Raw genomic sequence first — 17042 nt, forward strand, 5'->3', positions numbered from 1 at the left:
GGGGTTCCCTCTGAACCTGCCCGTGCCCCGTGTAAGGCACTGAGCACGCCCTCTCTGAACTGCTCGGCACGCCCATTCTGAGCCGCTGGGCACGCCCCTCTGGGCTGTTTAGCCTGCCCGCTCTGAGCTAACGCCCCTCTGACCCGCCAAGAGGGCGTGAGCGGCCGATAGCCGGCGGCGTCGGCCGGCATGTGGAGAGCATGTAGCGCCGCCGGTTTAGAGCTATCGTAAATCTGCCACGCCGCCGCCTGCCTGCCGGCTGCTGTCACAAAATCCGGCAGATCTCTCGGACTACAAATGTTCTGTCTGGCTGACATGTATCGGGTGGTTCATCTTACGGGTAAAATAGGTTAAATTAATTATGCTTATTATTTGTGGTACGCTGAGTGAGTGACCTTTGACTGTGTAACCTTTTAATCTATTTTGAGACATATTGCTCGAAGTGACGCTGTTAGCTGCCATGGTCCGCGTTTGTATCCCAGCGGCCATCTGCTTCGAGTTAGGTTATATAACCGCTCATGAATGGTCACTATAGGGAGGAGGAGAGTGAGGGTGGACTGAGGACGCTACACGTGTTATTCACTGGCACCCACGTGCTTTGAACTGCGAGTACCATACTTATCTAACGTGCTATTAGCACGTCTTTCGTCCAGTTGAGCCTGTTGGCTGAAACGGAAAGTGAGGACTGAGAGAAGTTGTTGCGAATAGTCCCATATTTTTTTATAAATGCCTTGAAACTGCTGAACTGTGGCTGAACGGATTCAACTGATGACGATATAGCTTCTGCTGAGTTTTTACTGATGCGTTCTAGGTATCTGATAGTTTACTGTTAGGGTTTGGTCATATCAGGTCTTTGAGTCGCGATGTCATATATATGACGTTATGTTTGGCTGCCGAAATCAGTCGAGATAGGCGTTTACCGTATCTGAGCGAAACTGCTCGCTATCCCGGATGTTTCCCCCAGTAAGTATATACCTAAGTTATGCCTAATTATTGTTTGTTTATGCTCAGGGCCTTGCTCTTGATTGAAAGTTATGTTGGGTACAATTTTATTTTTTTAATTTTTTCCTATAATTTATAGTTATATGTTTCTGAAAGCCTTATAACATTGCACAGATAGATGAAGGTCAAAGTTTTACTTTGACGGTAATTTTATATATTATACATTTCAAAATTGTGTTGAACTATCCAGAGTGCAGTCTCAGCCATGACGACCGAATGATGTGACCGGGTCGCCGCTTGACCAGTTCATTCTGATAGTAGCTTGGATCCGTTCGTGTCTCGCCGTCCGAAAGGAAAGCAGCTCAGTAACTAGGGCCGTCGTAAACTGACCAGGCTGGTTTACTGGCGCGGCTGCCACGCCGCACCTCGCACCCAGGGGCCGAGCCAATAAACACAGGAGCGCCAACGACCTACTGACCTCCGACCGACGACCGTTTAACCCGCGCCACGCTGGGGAGGGGCGCAATCTGCCCCTCTCCAGTTTTTCGCCAATGGCTTAAGAATGCATGAAGCCAACGACTTTAAAGTTCAGTACCTTATCACACACTAATTTGTCTTATTCCCTGATTTATTTTAGCGAAATCCGTCGATTAAAAAAGAAAGAAAATGGCGTTTTAGTGAGGTAATGTCACGCTACCTTCGCCTCAGAAACTGCACAAATTCAAACGCCTCTAACATCTTTAGTTTTTTTTTTAAGGAATCAAGACAAAAGAAAACAATGTTCGTGTTGGTCTTTCAAGTGGTTATCTCGATTCTGGAATGCTTTTGGATTTTAAGCCAAAATAAAAGAAGTTTTTTTGTCGTCATAAACAAAAATTGTAGGCTTCTCAAACTACAGATGTGGTATGTGTAGAGAAATACCTCCAAGTTTTAAAAGATTTGGTTTAAAAATTTAGGAGTTATTCAAATTTGAGTGAGGCTACGACGCGCAATAATAAAAAAAAACATTTTGGATGTTCTAGACCTCGTACGGGAACAAAAATAACACGGCTAGATCGTCGTAAAAAAGCTGCATCAGATAGACACCTTTTTGGGTCTTTACAATCTAATTAAAAAATGTGAACTTGCTTGACCTGACCTTGACCTGAATTTGACCTGAAATTCATCTACATATGGTACGTATCGCTAGTTGATTATGTCCATTGATTTCTATAAATAAAATGACCCATACTTAAAGGCTAAAACATGTGTCGCACATAGGTATCCTTATCTATAGTTCGTCTTTGATGACCGGACCTGAACTTAACCTTGGCCTTTGCATAACATTGCATTTAAGGCATCTTGTCTTGGTAGCCTAGGAACGCGTTTTGGGTGATCGATCTATGTCCATTCCTCCCCAACTGGGCTCCAAAGCCAGTAATTCAGAAACTTGCAGTTCTTACCCTTGACCTGACCTTGACCTGATGTGTGACCTACTAAGGCAAAAAATGTTTTAAGGTCCACCTTGGTGAGAGCTCTCGGTTGCCATTTTCCGGTCTTTCCAGTTTCTACTACCATTGCTTCGGAAGTTAGACAGGGAGGACAGAATCTGACCCCCCTCCCAGCGTTGCGCGGGCTGACGACTAACGGCCGACCAATGACCGTTTACCGACCACGGGCGACCACTGACCACCGACCACCGGTCGTTTAACGACAAAAAAACGATCGGCGATCTTTCGATGACCAACAGATCCCACCGACCCGCAATCGGTTGATGGGTGGCCACCAAAAGCGACCGTTTAGCGACCAGACAATGCCCTATAACTTATTTACTCAGGCTGAACCAACGTCTTTCCGCTGCCCACTTAGCACCATTGACCTTCCGAACTCTGTCCAAGCAATCCCAATGACTGGCCTTTTACCACCCAATGAACGTCCATCCAACGTTCAATCAGCTCAGCTTCCAATCATCATCCAAATGATTTCCAGCCAACGCCCAGCGTCCGTCCTATCACCACACGACGGCTGATCCAACAGCCAAGCCCTCGCCCCGCCCGGGCGCCTGACAGCTCAATGCATGAAGAGGCGCCACTGCCAGCATTGGCATCCCTTCCGCATTCTCCAGCGATGGGTTCCAGCGGGGATGGATGGATGAATAGTGTTGCCGGGGCTGGGAGCGCCAACTGATGTCTCCCAAGTACCTTCTGTCTGTTTTCTCCCCGCCGCGCTGGGTGGAAAGTGTAGGGCTGGGAGCTGCATGCAGCGAGTAGGACATTCTATGATTCTAGGGTTGGTGTTGGACGTTGGTAGGTGTCAGAGTAGGAGCACGAAATGTCTTTGAGTCCAAAATAGGCTTAGGAGACCTATTAAATTCGCTACTGCTTTACAGACCTATCTGTATGCCCAGTATGAAGTCACTTGTCCTGAATTGCTCCTCAATTGTCCTGAATTACAAACTTTTAGGTAGGTATATATGACCAATGATGACCATACAAAACTTGAGTACATCTCGCCGATAAATGTAACTAAGGCCATCGCCCGCCACCAGCGTGCCAAACCAGTGCTTCCGAACGGTATTTCTCGTTTACATTAACGTATAGGGTAGGGTGGGCGGTGGCCGCGACATGTGTTTGGATGAGAGTCGTGGAGAGAGAGAGAGAGAGGGAGAGAGAGAGAGAGAGGGAGAGGGAGAGGGAGAGGGAGAGGGAGAGGGAGAGAGAGGCAGAGAGAGAGAGAGAGAGAAAGAGAGCGAGAGAGAGAGAGAGAGGGAGAGAGAGAAAAAAGAGGAAGTGCGGACAGACGGCCCTCAGGGACTCGACCAACTCCAACTCTCAAACACATCTGCAGCGCGCCGCTGCCGAAAAGGTGCCGAGCTCGGCCTTGAGAGCTGCTTGTTTTTCCCAAAGGCACACAACCGGTGCCGGTTTGTTGGATGTGTCCCCGATCTGAGGGCGGAAGAGTGCAGCGGCCTGAGGGTATATAGGTAAGTACACGAGCACAGTGGCCGAGTACAGTGACCAAGAACATGCACTGGTTGAGCTCATACAAGGGCCAGTACTAGTCACCTGTACTGTCAGTAGATACTGAGAAAAAGTGGATTAGGATTACTTTGTGTTTATTGTGCTCGTCATGAACTTTGCCGCCATGAAGATGCGATGTTATGTGTGCTTGTCATTTTAGCACTTTGTGATCATTACTGTGTGACCGGAAGAGCCATTGTTGTATGGAGGTCATAATACAAGAATAATAATAATAATAATAATTGTCCATTTGTAGGGATGTAGGACGTAGGTATCAAAAGAAACAACATAAATAAGCAACAAAATATGTGACAAAACGATGTCATTTCTGGGGGGTCTGGACGTTTCCACTATCGCAGAAGACGGCGCCGTTCCTCTGGTGCCAGGCGCCGATACGTCCCTCCGGATCGCTCTCCGCTTGACCGCACCGAACCGGGAAGTGACCTATCGCCTCATAGCGGACGAAAATATACACAGCAGATACCACCAGATTCCGAGACGAGTGGTCCCACGAAAATTCTGCAATATGCCATCACAAGCAATGCAGAATTGATTGTCAAGTTCCTCGGCAAGTCATGAGCCGATAAAACGGGTCCCGGCATCGGACGGCGTTCCTTGAAAAATAGCTGACCTGGGAGCTGAAGTCAATAACATGACATGAAAAGACGGTATTGGGCTATCGCCTTTTGAGACACTCGATACTAGGGCTTGGTGGGTGCCATATGAGGAATCGGAGGAATCTACACTTGCAGGCCAGGGCAATGAATACGGACACGCTCCCCTGAGAATGTTTGCGAATTACATGCTCTGGCGGAAAGGGCCTTGCAGGCGGCAGCATCTGTTACCGTAATCAATCACCTCCTAGTTATAGACAGATAACGAAAACAGCGAGGAGTTCGAACGGTTCAAAATGTTACATTAATTATTCAAATAAAACATCACTCATGTAGGTACTAGATTGGTCTTGCCTAATAACCGCGGAGCTTTTCGTTTGCATAATTTCAAAGCTACGCACCAAGAAATTTTGTGTAAAATTTTGAGAAACCCTGGTGACCTCGATGTGAACTTTCCGCGTCTACGTGCATTCATTGCATCGCTCTGTTGTCAGACGTGATTTGCTCGGTCCCATTTCTGAAACACCGCGGGACGGCTGACAAGGGTCGGAAAAAGCGGCCGACGAGACGGTTCTCAGTTCGACGAAATGCGGCCGATCCTTCAGCGAGACAGCACAATGTGCCAGCAAAACACCGTTCAAGGGCTGCGACATTGGCGTAATTGTCTGCCTAGACTGGCGGCCCGAACAAAGGGCTACCACGCGAGTCGAGCAATCGGCGCCACTTCGCGGCGCAGGGGCATGGACCACCGAGCAGACCGGCTGGCAGGTCACCAGAGACTACTCTCTTTGTCGTTTGTCTACGGCTGAGTTAAAAAAAAAAACATTTTTAGATAAGTGGCACATGAAAGTGTGTCATGTTTTACCAGCGCTCTTGGTTGATTCTGAAATGAAGTCGTGAGGACTGAGGAGTGATGAGTGCACGGTATCACCCTTGTGATGTTATACCGACATACTGTTGTGCCGACGCTCTTTGTGACCTGTATCCCTCGCGGCATGTCCCTCGCAGCTGGTTCTCTGCAGCCTGTGCAGTGTGCACCATGCGGTATATCTATCCTTCTGCAGCTTCCTCTCCCCTGGCTCCCATGCAGCCCGTGCCGCGTGCAGTCTGTGCCCCTGGAGGGTGAAGAGTGCTAGTGTCATATTGTGCCGCCGCCGGTGCAGGCCGTGTCCTTGTGGAGAGCGTCTGGCCGGGCTCAATCAGCTGCTGATGAGCGGGGCGCCGTTTGCCGGTTAGCGATGTCTCGGACGGTCGCTGCAGACAGCCGGCCGCCCTCTGTAGGAGCCGCCGGGCCGTCGACGGCGACGGGTCTCATGTGGGCCGCCGCGACAACGCTTTGTTTACGTAGACTTATGTTTACGGAAATATCACCGGGGGTATTTCCGGGCTGACTTCTGGTTAGCGTGGGCTCTGGGGACGCTGGTCGGCCGACAGTCCCATCCCGCGGCGCCGCTGCCCGGTATACACTCGCAACCGATTCGACGCCCGCTCGACAGAGCCGGGGTGCCTTGGGAGCCCCCGTGCCGCCACTCAAAACCAGCTGCCAGAACAAAGCACTGAACTGATGCCAAACACCAACACGAAACTTAGCCGGCCTGCATAGCGATGGTACGCCAAACAACGGCATCAGCAAAAAGAGAGTCCGAAATAGGGCCGGCCACTGGCAGCGTGGGCGATTGAGAGGGAAACTGGGTCTTCCCTGTTCCCCCGCCCCTCTGACCACCGAGCAGACAGAGAGCTTTGGCCCCCGCCTGTCTGTCGGGTCGGCTCGACGTTCCACGAGTCGTGGCCGGTGTGCAACGCCAAACGGGCTGCGACGAGCGTCCACTGATGAAACTATATTGGGGAGGTCTGAGCCTTATCGACTCTGAGTAAATCCAGTGGAAGGTGGGAAGCCCAAAGTGGTTGAGTTAGTGTTGTCGAAATTATTCAGATGCCTATTTTGATTACCACATTAATTTTGCAACATATGCAGCAATGTACTCGGAGGGGACTTTTTGGTATTAAAGTCGACGAATACAGTGGCGGTCGCAGGGGGGGCCATCAGGGCCATGCCCCCCCCCCCAAAGGCAAATCAGGGGGCCATCATATCATTTGGCCCCCCCCCCAAACAACCGATGGGCCCCCATGGCCGTATGGGGCCCTGGCCCGTATTCGATTGTCACGAGGCTCGAGAAACCCACGCCAGCCATTAACAGCTCCCATACCAGTCTTTGAGGGTCCTACACTGACCTCTGAGGGCCCTTCAGTGGCGGTTAAGCGTCCACATTGACCGCTGAGGACCCACATTGACCTCTGAGGGCCCTCCACTGGCCTTTGAGGGCCCCTAAACCGGCCTCAGGGGCCCAACCGGCCTCTGGTGGCCTCATTTCTGTCTCTCGAGTCCCAAGACTAACCTTTAAGTGTCTCTGAGGGCCCCGCACTGGATTCTGAAGACCCGATGTCGGCCTCTGAGAGCCCGCACCGGCCTCTGGGGCCCATCTTGGCCGTTGAGGGCCCTCCGCTGGTCTCTGGGGTCCAACGCCGGCCCATGCCGGCCTTTTAGGGCCCCACACTGACCTCTAAGGGCCCCATGCTGGTCTGTAAGGACCCACATTAGCCTCTAAGGGCCCCCCGCACTGGATTCTGAAGACCCAATGCCGGCCGCTCAGGGCCCGCATCGGCGTCTGAGGGCCCATCTTGGCCTTTGAGGGCCCTCCGCTGGCCTCTGGGGTCCAACGCCGGCCCATACCGGTCTTTTAGGGCCCCACATTGACCTGAGGGCCCCATGCTGGCCTGTAAGGACACACATTAGCCTCTATGGGCCCCGCACTGGATTCTGAAGACCCGATGCCGGCCTCTAAGGGTTCGCATCGGACTCTGAGGGCCCATCTTGGCCTTTGAGGGCCCTCTGCTGGCCTCTGGGGTCCAACGCCGGCCAATGCAAGTCTTTTAGGGTCCCATTCTGACCTTTGAGGGCCCCATGCTGGCCTGTAAAGGCCCACATTAGCCTCTGAGGGCCCTGCACGGGCTTCTGAAGACCTGATGCCGGCCTCTAAGGGCCCGCATCGGCCTCTGAGGGCCCATCTTGGCCTTTGAGGGCCCTCTACTGGCCTCTGGGGTCCAACGCCGGCCCATGTCGGTCTTTTATGGCCCCACGCTAACCTCTGAGGGCTCCATGCTGGCCTGTAAAGACCCACATAAGATTAGCCTCTGAGTGCCCAATTCGGTCTCTGAGGGCCCTAAACTGGCCCCTAAGGGCCCAAACCAGCCTCTAAAGGTCCCACACCGGCCTCTGATGGTCCCATTTTTGTCTCTGGGACCCAAACTGACCCTTATGTGCCTCTGAGGGCCCCGTACTGGCTTCTGAAGGATCGATGCCGGTTTCTGAGGATCCATAACGGTCTTTAAGTGCCTCATACTGACACCTGAGGCCCCACACTAGCCTCTGAGAGGGCCCAAAACTGGCCTATGAGGTCTCTACACCGGCCACTGATGGCCCTATTATGTTCTCTGGGGGCTCAAGCCTTACCTTTGGACGTCACGCACTTGCCTCTGAAGGGCCACATCAGCCTCTGGGGCCCTACCTGGGGCCTTTGAGGCCCTTCGCTGACCCTTGGATCCAACGCCGGCCTCTTGGGGGTCTGACACCGTACTATAAGGGCCCCATTGCAGCCTCTAGGCGATAGGTATCGCTGAAGCGCTATCGATGGGCCGATAAGTGTAGGAACCATGGGTGCAGTGGGCGCAGTTGCACCAACAATAATTCTGCATAGGGTGCAGACAATGTATTCTGCATCTACAATAATCTGGAACAAACCCCCTTTTCTCAGCAACACTACTTTCCATGCAGCACGACAAATTTAGGATATTTTGCCCACTATCCATCTTTCGAAGCATTTGCTACTGTAATGGTCTTCAAAACTTACATTTGTGCTCAAGTACCTAAAAAACAAAAATGAAACGGAACACGTGTGATTGAACAGTGAACCAGTGAACAGATACCGATGACCCACTGTCAAAAGTTTTAGCACGATGATCTCAGAAAATGGCAAAGTTAGCCGTCTTTGCTTTTGCGGTAGTCCATTCACATTTGCGTGAGTTATTGGCTTTATCAATGCTTTAAAATGCACTTATCGGTACCTTTTCGACATGGAACATCCTCAAAGCTCGCAATGAGCCTCCGCTCGGGTGCCGCTCCCTACCCCCCCCCCCCCCGCTTCACCGGCCATGGCCTGGATTTCTGCACCCGTGCACTACGCCCGTGGGCCCCTTTAAGCTAGCACCGGGCCCCCCGGGTCAGCGCAGGGGCCCCTTTGCCAAGTTGCCCCCCCCCCCAAACTCCAAGTCTGCGACCGCCCCTGGTCGAATATGGTTAACCCGAGTCTCTGCTTCGACATCCAACTCCACTGTAGGTTAGGTAGGTACTTAGCCAGTAGCCTAGTCTCAACATCGTTGCATCCTACCTCCATACCGGTCTCCCTTCCCTTCTGAGAAACCTGCGTCAGTGTTCGCCGCTCAATTTCTTCAAAGTTGTTCTCTGTCCCATAGCCAGTCCGTCACGCGGCCGCCGGTCGCTACCGTCTTCCGCTTGCCCGTCACAGTAGGTACTAACTAGGTACCCCACACGGGCCTCTCCTACCGCTGACTTCCTGCAGACAGACGGCGAGAGACAAACTCGTCCTGGCGCCAGTGAAGTGATGAGTGTCGTCTTGTTAGGGCTAGGAAGATGCAATCGGTGATGATTTTTGCGTCACTATTCCGATTGCCTCCGTGTTCTTACACGGTACAAATGTAATAGCGTTATTGCTGTTGCAAGGGTGGCAGCGTAGAACGTCATGTTTTGTTGAACAAGATAGGCGTTTTTAAGAAATGTGATCATGTATTTTCCAACATGACGTTCCTTGTATCACGGCCTACTTGTCAGCCGTCTCGTTCATTGTAATGTCAATTGTTTACTGCCGGGGTGATTCGCGCCTTTGTTATTCTGCACGGTGATTGAGCGCTGACGACACAAACTTAGAGGACAGATGCACGAAATTTGGAACCAGTAATTCTGTAAAACAATAGCTGATTAAACGTCGCGGATCTTATGACAGAAAGTCACGACTGAAGTAGCGACTACAATCCTACAGAGGCACAAACTTTGTTGAAGACCACGTTTCGCTTTGTCCGCCAAGACTGTTCGTGAATGGATTTTGCGACATTCGTGTTGACAATGCTGTCCTGGCGAACCGACTTGCCGCGTGTCGGCGGGTAGAACGTCTTGCCGAACTTGTTGACGACGTTCTGCGGGTAGGGCGAGCGCATTCCGTACACGTCCGCCTTGTACTCGGGGAACTTGCTGAGACAGCCGGCCTTGCAGCCGCCGTCCTTTTTGGCCGGTCCCGCCGGCCGGAAGGCCACCTTGGGGCTGGCCGGGATGCGGCGCATTTCGTACGTCCTTCCCACGCTGGTGGGCACGTACGGGTCCGGCCCGAAGTACGTGAGCGGGTAGTTGTTGAGGCGCAGCGGCCCGTTCAGCATGGCCTTGCGGTGCTGGGCGCGCGTCTGCTGCTCGAGGCGGCGCTGCTCGGCGTACGGCTCGTTGGAGTGCTCCGGGTAGTGGTTCAGCGCCACGCCGGCGTACCCGTACCCGGTGCCCTTCTTGGACGGGTTGGTGAGCACGTTCGGCGGCTCGTGGCTCAAAAGTCCGCGGCTGCGCTCCATCGGGTCCATGGCTGGCATGTGACCGATGAAGGTGCCATAGTAGGAGCCGACGCCGTTCGGGTCCTTGGCATGGTTGGGCGGCATCCAGTCGCGCGCGCCAACCTGCGTACCGCGCCCCTTTACGCGCCGGTCCATCAGTTTGTCGGTGGTGTAGGCACTGGCCCATGACTCACCGGCAAAGCAGCGGTTGAACGTGCTGGCAAAGTAGCCGTCCTGGTTGGCTGCCCTTTCTTTGGAGCCACCAGGCAGCATCTGCAGCCCTCGACTGGCCTGATCGTTGAAGGCCTTGTTGTAGTTTGTGATGCCCCATCCGCCAGTGTGGAGGTAGCCCATTTCTTTGAACAGGCCCACCCGATCCTGACAAGTTCGCTCCGCCATTTTTTTAGAGTTTGACTTGTGCAGGAACTATGCTAGATACAGACTCAATTTAGATACTCATTAGATGTAGCTGTAGATATCACTGTAGATAGTCGATTGCTATTTTATATGTTGTTTGCGAAAGACTTGCAATGCTGAAAATGATCGATTGAGATTACTGCTAATTTATTTTGGTCAGATGGCATATATACCGAGAATTCCTGTTCATAACTGATGTTTTATTTTCTTGTGTTCCTTTTTATTTCACTCTTTGAAAGGGCGTGCAATGTTGTTAAAGTGATCTTTCAACAGCTAAGGTTAAATCGGTTGCATAATTTTTTAGACGCAGGCCGTCTTTGTGTCAGAAAATCGAATTTGGTTTAGTGTTCCTCTTCTGCTGAGTGGCTGGGAGTAAGACGTTGACATTAAACATTCCATTGAGGGGTGCTTAAAGTTGCATAATTTGACCTGCACTCCTGCGTCGCCAGCTAACCGACTGGCACTCACTGAAGTTCCGATATCCCAAGCAGTTTTATTTTATGTAATTAAGTCTTCTTTTTTGTCCAGTGTTTATTTTCCCTGCCCATTTGTTTAAACGGCTTTTAAACAAGTCAATGCACGGAACAATGAATGAATGAATGAATGAATGAATGAATCTATTTATTTTTGATTGATTAATGCAAAGTGAACCGTTTTGTTACTTGGTAAACGCTTAACAATATTTGAAAACGCGATACGAATATGCTCGCGAAATCGCCAACCTTAGCTGTGCGATCGACGGCACCGTTTACCGCTCCGGTCGCAGCGGCACCTCGCCTCATTTGTTTGCCGACTTCTGACTAAAGCCGCACTCTGGCGCCGGCAAGGCCATGGCGTCGGTAAAATGAGCTGTTTGGCGCCGTTTCAGGGGCGTCATACGGGCTCAGATACAGCACATCTGTTTTAGTTTTTCGACCGCAGCGTAGAGCTCGCGTGTTATGGCACAGTGGTCGATTGTCACCATATTTGTGAAACGGAAGGAAGTGGAACATGCTAATAAAACATGGTACAAAACGTTGGATCGGGGAAACCAGCTGCATTGTTTTGCCTCGTTTGTCCAAGCGGGTGAATAGCTTTGTGTAGCTGTGACCTCGACCGTGATTGGGTCCTTTGTCTTTGACGCGACTTTGGTGTGACTGCGACATGTGTTATGTCTGTGATATACATATATTGGGCCCCGTAGTTTGATGTTACGCGCCTCTGGTGTGACTGAGCCCCGCGCCTGTTTCAGACGGGTCACATCCGCACGTCAGAGAGCAACTATCTCATCTGGCCGTCCGACAAAGAGGCGGACGATCCGGACGAACACGTCATTCAAATGTTTCCCGGCTCCGAGTCGCACACAGGTCAGTTCAGCCAGTCCCGGAACCAGTTCTGCTTTACGACGAATAACAATTGTCCTCGCCTGAGAGCGTTGAACTTGGAAACTGGCTCTGTATCGGGCCGTCAGTCAGATACGTCAATGAGATGGCTGGTGTATTTTTTTGAGCAGCGAACTATCAATCTGATCATTATTTTCAGTCAAGTGATTTTCAATAGTGAGTTTGTGCAAGTTATCGAGGACGGTTTTTCCACTCTCCGCTTAGGGCAAGCATAACCAACAACTGCAAATCGGACCATAAGTAATGAGTCATGACCTTATAGGGTCGTCCGGAATCGTGCCAATTTTCATAAACGGCACGCGAGACGATTTTCAATGAGTGTCCGTTCTCGAAGCAGGGGCTTCCATCTTTCACCAGTGCCACCTGCGTGCTGCGAGACCAGGTGATCTATGACTGTCCGACGCTGGCGCCGTCCCGGCACCCCCCCCCCCCCCCCGGCCCCACGGCGCCGCCACGCAGTCTCCTCGGCTGCCACTGCGTGACACGCGGCCCCTGCGGCCCGCCTCCGCCGCGCACGCACTGCGTGGAAAGCTGGTCAAGGCCGACGTGGCCGGCGGCGACTGCCTTCACTCTCCAGTGAGATCTATCTAAAACGAAACGGGCCGTGCGCTTCTGAGATGACAACTTCGCGTCGAGCCAAGGCTGATGGCTGCGCCTGCGGCTGGCAGCTGTCGCCTGTCGATGAGGTACTTTGCCCTCCCCCTCTGTCCAGCCTTATTCAGCCGTGCCCTGGCCGTCTTGAAGCTGAATGGGCTCGAAGGCCAGCGTCATCTTTCTTTGTCCGGGCCTAAAGGCGGCAGTTGTATTTGGACCGAATAGTAAACTGATAGTAAACTGACCATGGAAGCGAGTATTCAGTGGGCCCTGCTCTGGCTAATGAATGAAAATGACGTGGCCGTCACGGCTGAGCGGCTATATCAAAACATAGATGGCTCATTCAGTTCGCAACTAATTGTGCTCGTAGACTGAAACGACTGAGTGTCCAGTGTATTTTCTCTGGTCAGAACCGAAAGTTATCACGTCTTGGACTTGGCGATAGGTAATACTTCATAGAATCTTGCGAGATGCCGTTTCTTCTGTGAACATTGCGGTCGCGCATTCCAGCACGTATTGACGGTGCTCTGTTTGTGGTGCAGCCGCCGCCTGACCCGGCTCCTGAGGCGGGGACGGTGCCGCACTGCGCCCGTCGCTCACTGACACACTGCCCGCGGGTGTTGGGCCACAGCGACACCGTGCGTGGGCTAGCGGTACCTACATTGACATGACGCCGGTGTGTTTCCTGTGTTGTGCGCTATTTGAGGGTCTTAGCGGCGCTGCCGTGACCTACAGGGCCCGTCTCTCACGCTCACACCAGCCGTGGGTCATTGGACAGCATAGTTCTGCTGATGGTGATGCTGTCTGGATACGGAGAAGTGCAGCCGGGTTCCCTCCATGGAGTGCAGACAGGCTCGCCCCGCGTCTGGCACGACTGCTTGAGGCAGTGGTCGTTCGACCTCTGCTGCTGATATGCCTCAGTTATTGGCTGTACGGGCGGAGAGAAAGGAGCCCGGCTCCCTGCACCACCCACGGGCGGTATCGGCGCCCCGGCTGACCAGCGGACGTTGCAACACATAGGGCCGGCAGCGCATACCGCCGAACTGAACCGCTGAAATACCGCTCTATCGCCTGACTGAACTGCTGACCAGCCACCCCACTACACCTGACTGAACCACTTAGCCACCGACACACTGCACCTGACTGAAATGCTGTGCTACTGCTCAACTTGCTGAACCACTGCCCGATCTGAACTGCAAAACCACCCATACACTTCACAGAGTTCATCGAGCCGCCGGCTGTGACCTCTGTGACCTCCCTGTGACCTCTGTGACCGTTCTGCCTCCAGCGCCAACTGTTACATCTGCGACCTCCATGACTTCTATGACCCGACGGTAACCTCTGTGACCTCTGGTTTGTACCCACGTGACGTCTGTGACCCGTCTATGACCTCTCTGTGACCGTTCTACCTCCAGGGCCGACCGAGCCGCCTGTTGTAACATCTGTTACTTCTGTGTGACTTCTGTATGACCTCTGGTACAGTCATAGGTGTAGGAACGTTTTCGAAAGTGGGGGGGGGGGGGCAGGCTCCCAGAGGCACAAAACCTCACCTACCCCCAAAATCCATTTTCTCCTCGGATTTCGGCCACTTTATTTTCGCAAGCATGCTCAAATTGGTTTAAAAAAAAACGTGACAAGAAAAAAAAATTGACCACAATCTCGGGGAGACTCCCGTCCAGAAATTAAATCTCATGGACGCGTTCCCCTGGCCTCCGCAGCCGCGTTGGCATCAAGGATCGGATCCAGGAAAGCTCCAAGGGGAGGGTCATGAATCGAAGTAGTGCCCCTACCTATACCCAATTAAAACCTCAACTGATTTCGGCCACTTAATTTTGGTGGTGCCCTATTTTCATTTTTTATTTATTTGTTTTTGCCCTGGCAGGCCTGTGGTGCCCCTGGCGGGCCTGTGGTGCCCCTGCTAGGCCGCAGGTGCCCCTGGCAGGTTTGTGGTGCCCCTGGAAGAACTGTGGTGCTCCTTACGAGTCTGAAGTGCCAGCGACAGGCCCATGGTGCCTCTGCGAGGCCGGTGGTGCCCCTGCGAGGCCGTGGTGCCCCTGCTAGGCCGCTGGTGCCCCTGGGCCCTGACAGGATTGTGGTGCTCCTGACAAGCCTGAAGTGTCCCCGACAGGCACGTGATGCCCCTGACAGTCCCAAGGTGCCCCTGCGAGGCCAGTGGGTGCCCCTGGCAAGCCTGTGGTGCCCCTGGCAAGCCTGTGGTGCCCCTGGCAGGTCTGTGGTGTCCCTGGCAGACCTGTGGTGCCCCTGCTAGGCTTCTGGTGCCCCTGACAGGCCTGTGGTGCTCCTGAAAGGACTGTGGTGCCCCTGGGCCCTGACAAGCCTGAGGTGCCCCTGACAGGTCCGTGGTGCCCTTGACAGGCCCAAGGTGCCCCTGCGAGGCCGGTGGTGCCCCTGCGAGGCCGGTGGTGCCCCTGGAAGGGCCTTTGGTGCCCCTGGAAGACCTGTGGTGCCCTTGACAGGTCTGTGGTGCCCCTGGCAGAACAGTGGTGCTCTTGCTAGGCCGATGGTGCTCCTGACAGGCCGGTGGTGCCCCTGTCAGGTCTGTGGTGCCCCTGATAGGTCGGTGGTGCCCCTGGTAGGCCTGTGGTGCCCCCGGGCCCCAAGGGGGCATGACCCATGTGACCCCACCTTGGATCCGCCACTGGTTGGCACCCATGCGAATTCCAGAAGCATCCAAAGACCAAAAACATTTTTTATTACGAGCGAGCGTGAAACGTGAGAAGTGAAAATTCAGCAAAAGGTGTGTGTGTGTGTGTGGGGGGGGGGGCAGTTAACATTGCTGGCCCCCATTCGAAAGTAGGGGACCATTGCCCCTGCCCCCCTGTTCCTACGCCTATGCCAGTAACCGATCAACTAATGCAAGGCTGCCTAACATAACTTGCTAGTTTACGCCGTTTACGCATTCTGCTGCGCCAGTATTGTCTCTCTTTGCAGCGTGCGCTGCCCCTAAGCTGCCACTTATTGCTTCTGACAAAGTTACCTTTCATTGGGTGGAGGAAAATTGCACTCAATAACGATGAAGCACAAATGGAAATCTTCATGGAAGGGCAGGCCAGAGAACCGTCAAGTTTGTTCTTCGGGGTGATGCCTACAAATACATTAAAAAGTTCTGCAAAAAGTGGGGGGCCAGTTAACATTACTGCCCCCCCCCCACTATGAAAAGTGGGGAGGGCCACCGGCCCCCCGTCCCCCCTGTTCCTACACCTATGGGTATAGTCGACTACAGAATGATGTTCCACTTTTCACAGGCAATTATTTGCCTGGAGTGGTAGGCTGTGCCGCATCACACGGGCTGAGTTCACAAATTATATCTTTGTCCCAATGATCACAATCGACACGCTTAATTGCGTGATAAACGGCACAACTTAGCGCTCCGGTCAACTGATAGCTTCTGAGGAGTGGAACATCATTCTGTAGTCGACCCTCTGTGACCTCCGTGGACGCTGTTCCTCCAGCGCCGACCAAACCGCCGGCTGTGACCTGCGTGACCCGTATGACCCGACTCTGACCTATAGGTGACCTCTGTGACCTATAAGACTCTTGTAACCCCTTTGACCTCTGACCCCTGACACATATTGTGACCTCTGTGACCTGTGTGACTCTTGTGACCCTTGTAACGTCTGATCTCTGTGACCTATTTGTGACCTCTATGACCCAACTGTGACCTCTGTTCCCTGTGACCTATCTGTGACCTCTCTGACCTGACTGTGACCTCTAATACCGTCGTTCCCCCAGCGCCGACCGCAGCGCCCGAGGAGGAGGACTCTGACGAGCAAGGCCGCCGGCGCCGCTCCACCAGTCACGCCCACCACATGGAGGTGATGGTGGCTGCCGACGCGCGGATGGCCGACTACCACGGCGATCAGCTGGAGCAGTACATCCTCACGCTCATGTCCATAGTGAGTGAACGCGTCTGTGCCCCGCTGGCATAGTGCAGGCTGATCAGATTCAGTTCTTCAAGCTACCCGTTTCTCCTAAGTAGCCACCCATTTTATGCTGTGAGCAAAATAATCAGTACCTACGGTGGTGGATTTTGCAAACCGAACCTCAGTTCATCGAGCATGCAGTTGGGCTCCACTTGGAATGTCATTACTTTCATGTGAGATGCCAATTTTAGATGTTGGTCTCCAATTTTTGGTTAGCAGCTACGATAATTTGGTTGTGTTTTTTATTTGTCATGTACGACGATGCTTTCTTTCAAATATACCTACGCTAAGTTTTCTGTAGCAAGCTAAGTTGCAAAGTTGTCGACGAATCTGCGCTTTCCACCTGTCAGCCGCAGCCGTTTATTTTTGCCCACCATCGCTGTATCAGCCGGCTCGCTTAGGTGGCCACTGTTCAGTGTCGCTTTAGTACGCAGCGTCGTTGTATCGGCCTTCTCGCTTGGTCACAATAACGGCCCGATGGCT

The 17042-nt window shown here is 52.9% G+C and overlaps 1 protein-coding gene across 6 annotated transcripts in view; it reads left to right on the top strand.

Annotated features, from left to right (window-relative positions):
* LOC122386830 (A disintegrin and metalloproteinase with thrombospondin motifs 9-like) overlaps positions 1–17042 on the top strand; it is a 54970-nt gene that overhangs the window by 14041 nt on the left and 23887 nt on the right. For all 6 annotated transcript variants that reach the window (XM_043376470.1, XM_043376467.1, XM_043376466.1 and 3 more), the window contains exons 3-4: positions 11871–11985; positions 16369–16532. In XM_043376470.1, coding sequence (XP_043232405.1) covers positions 11871–11985; positions 16369–16532 — 279 coding nt within the window. The remainder of the gene's footprint in view (positions 1–11870; positions 11986–16368; positions 16533–17042) is intronic.

This window comes from Amphibalanus amphitrite, unplaced genomic scaffold (genome assembly GCF_019059575.1).
Source record: "Amphibalanus amphitrite isolate SeventyFive unplaced genomic scaffold, NRLGWU_Aamphi_draft 000264F_arrow, whole genome shotgun sequence".
In the NCBI taxonomy this organism is placed as follows: Eukaryota; Metazoa; Arthropoda; class Thecostraca; order Balanomorpha; family Balanidae; genus Amphibalanus; species Amphibalanus amphitrite.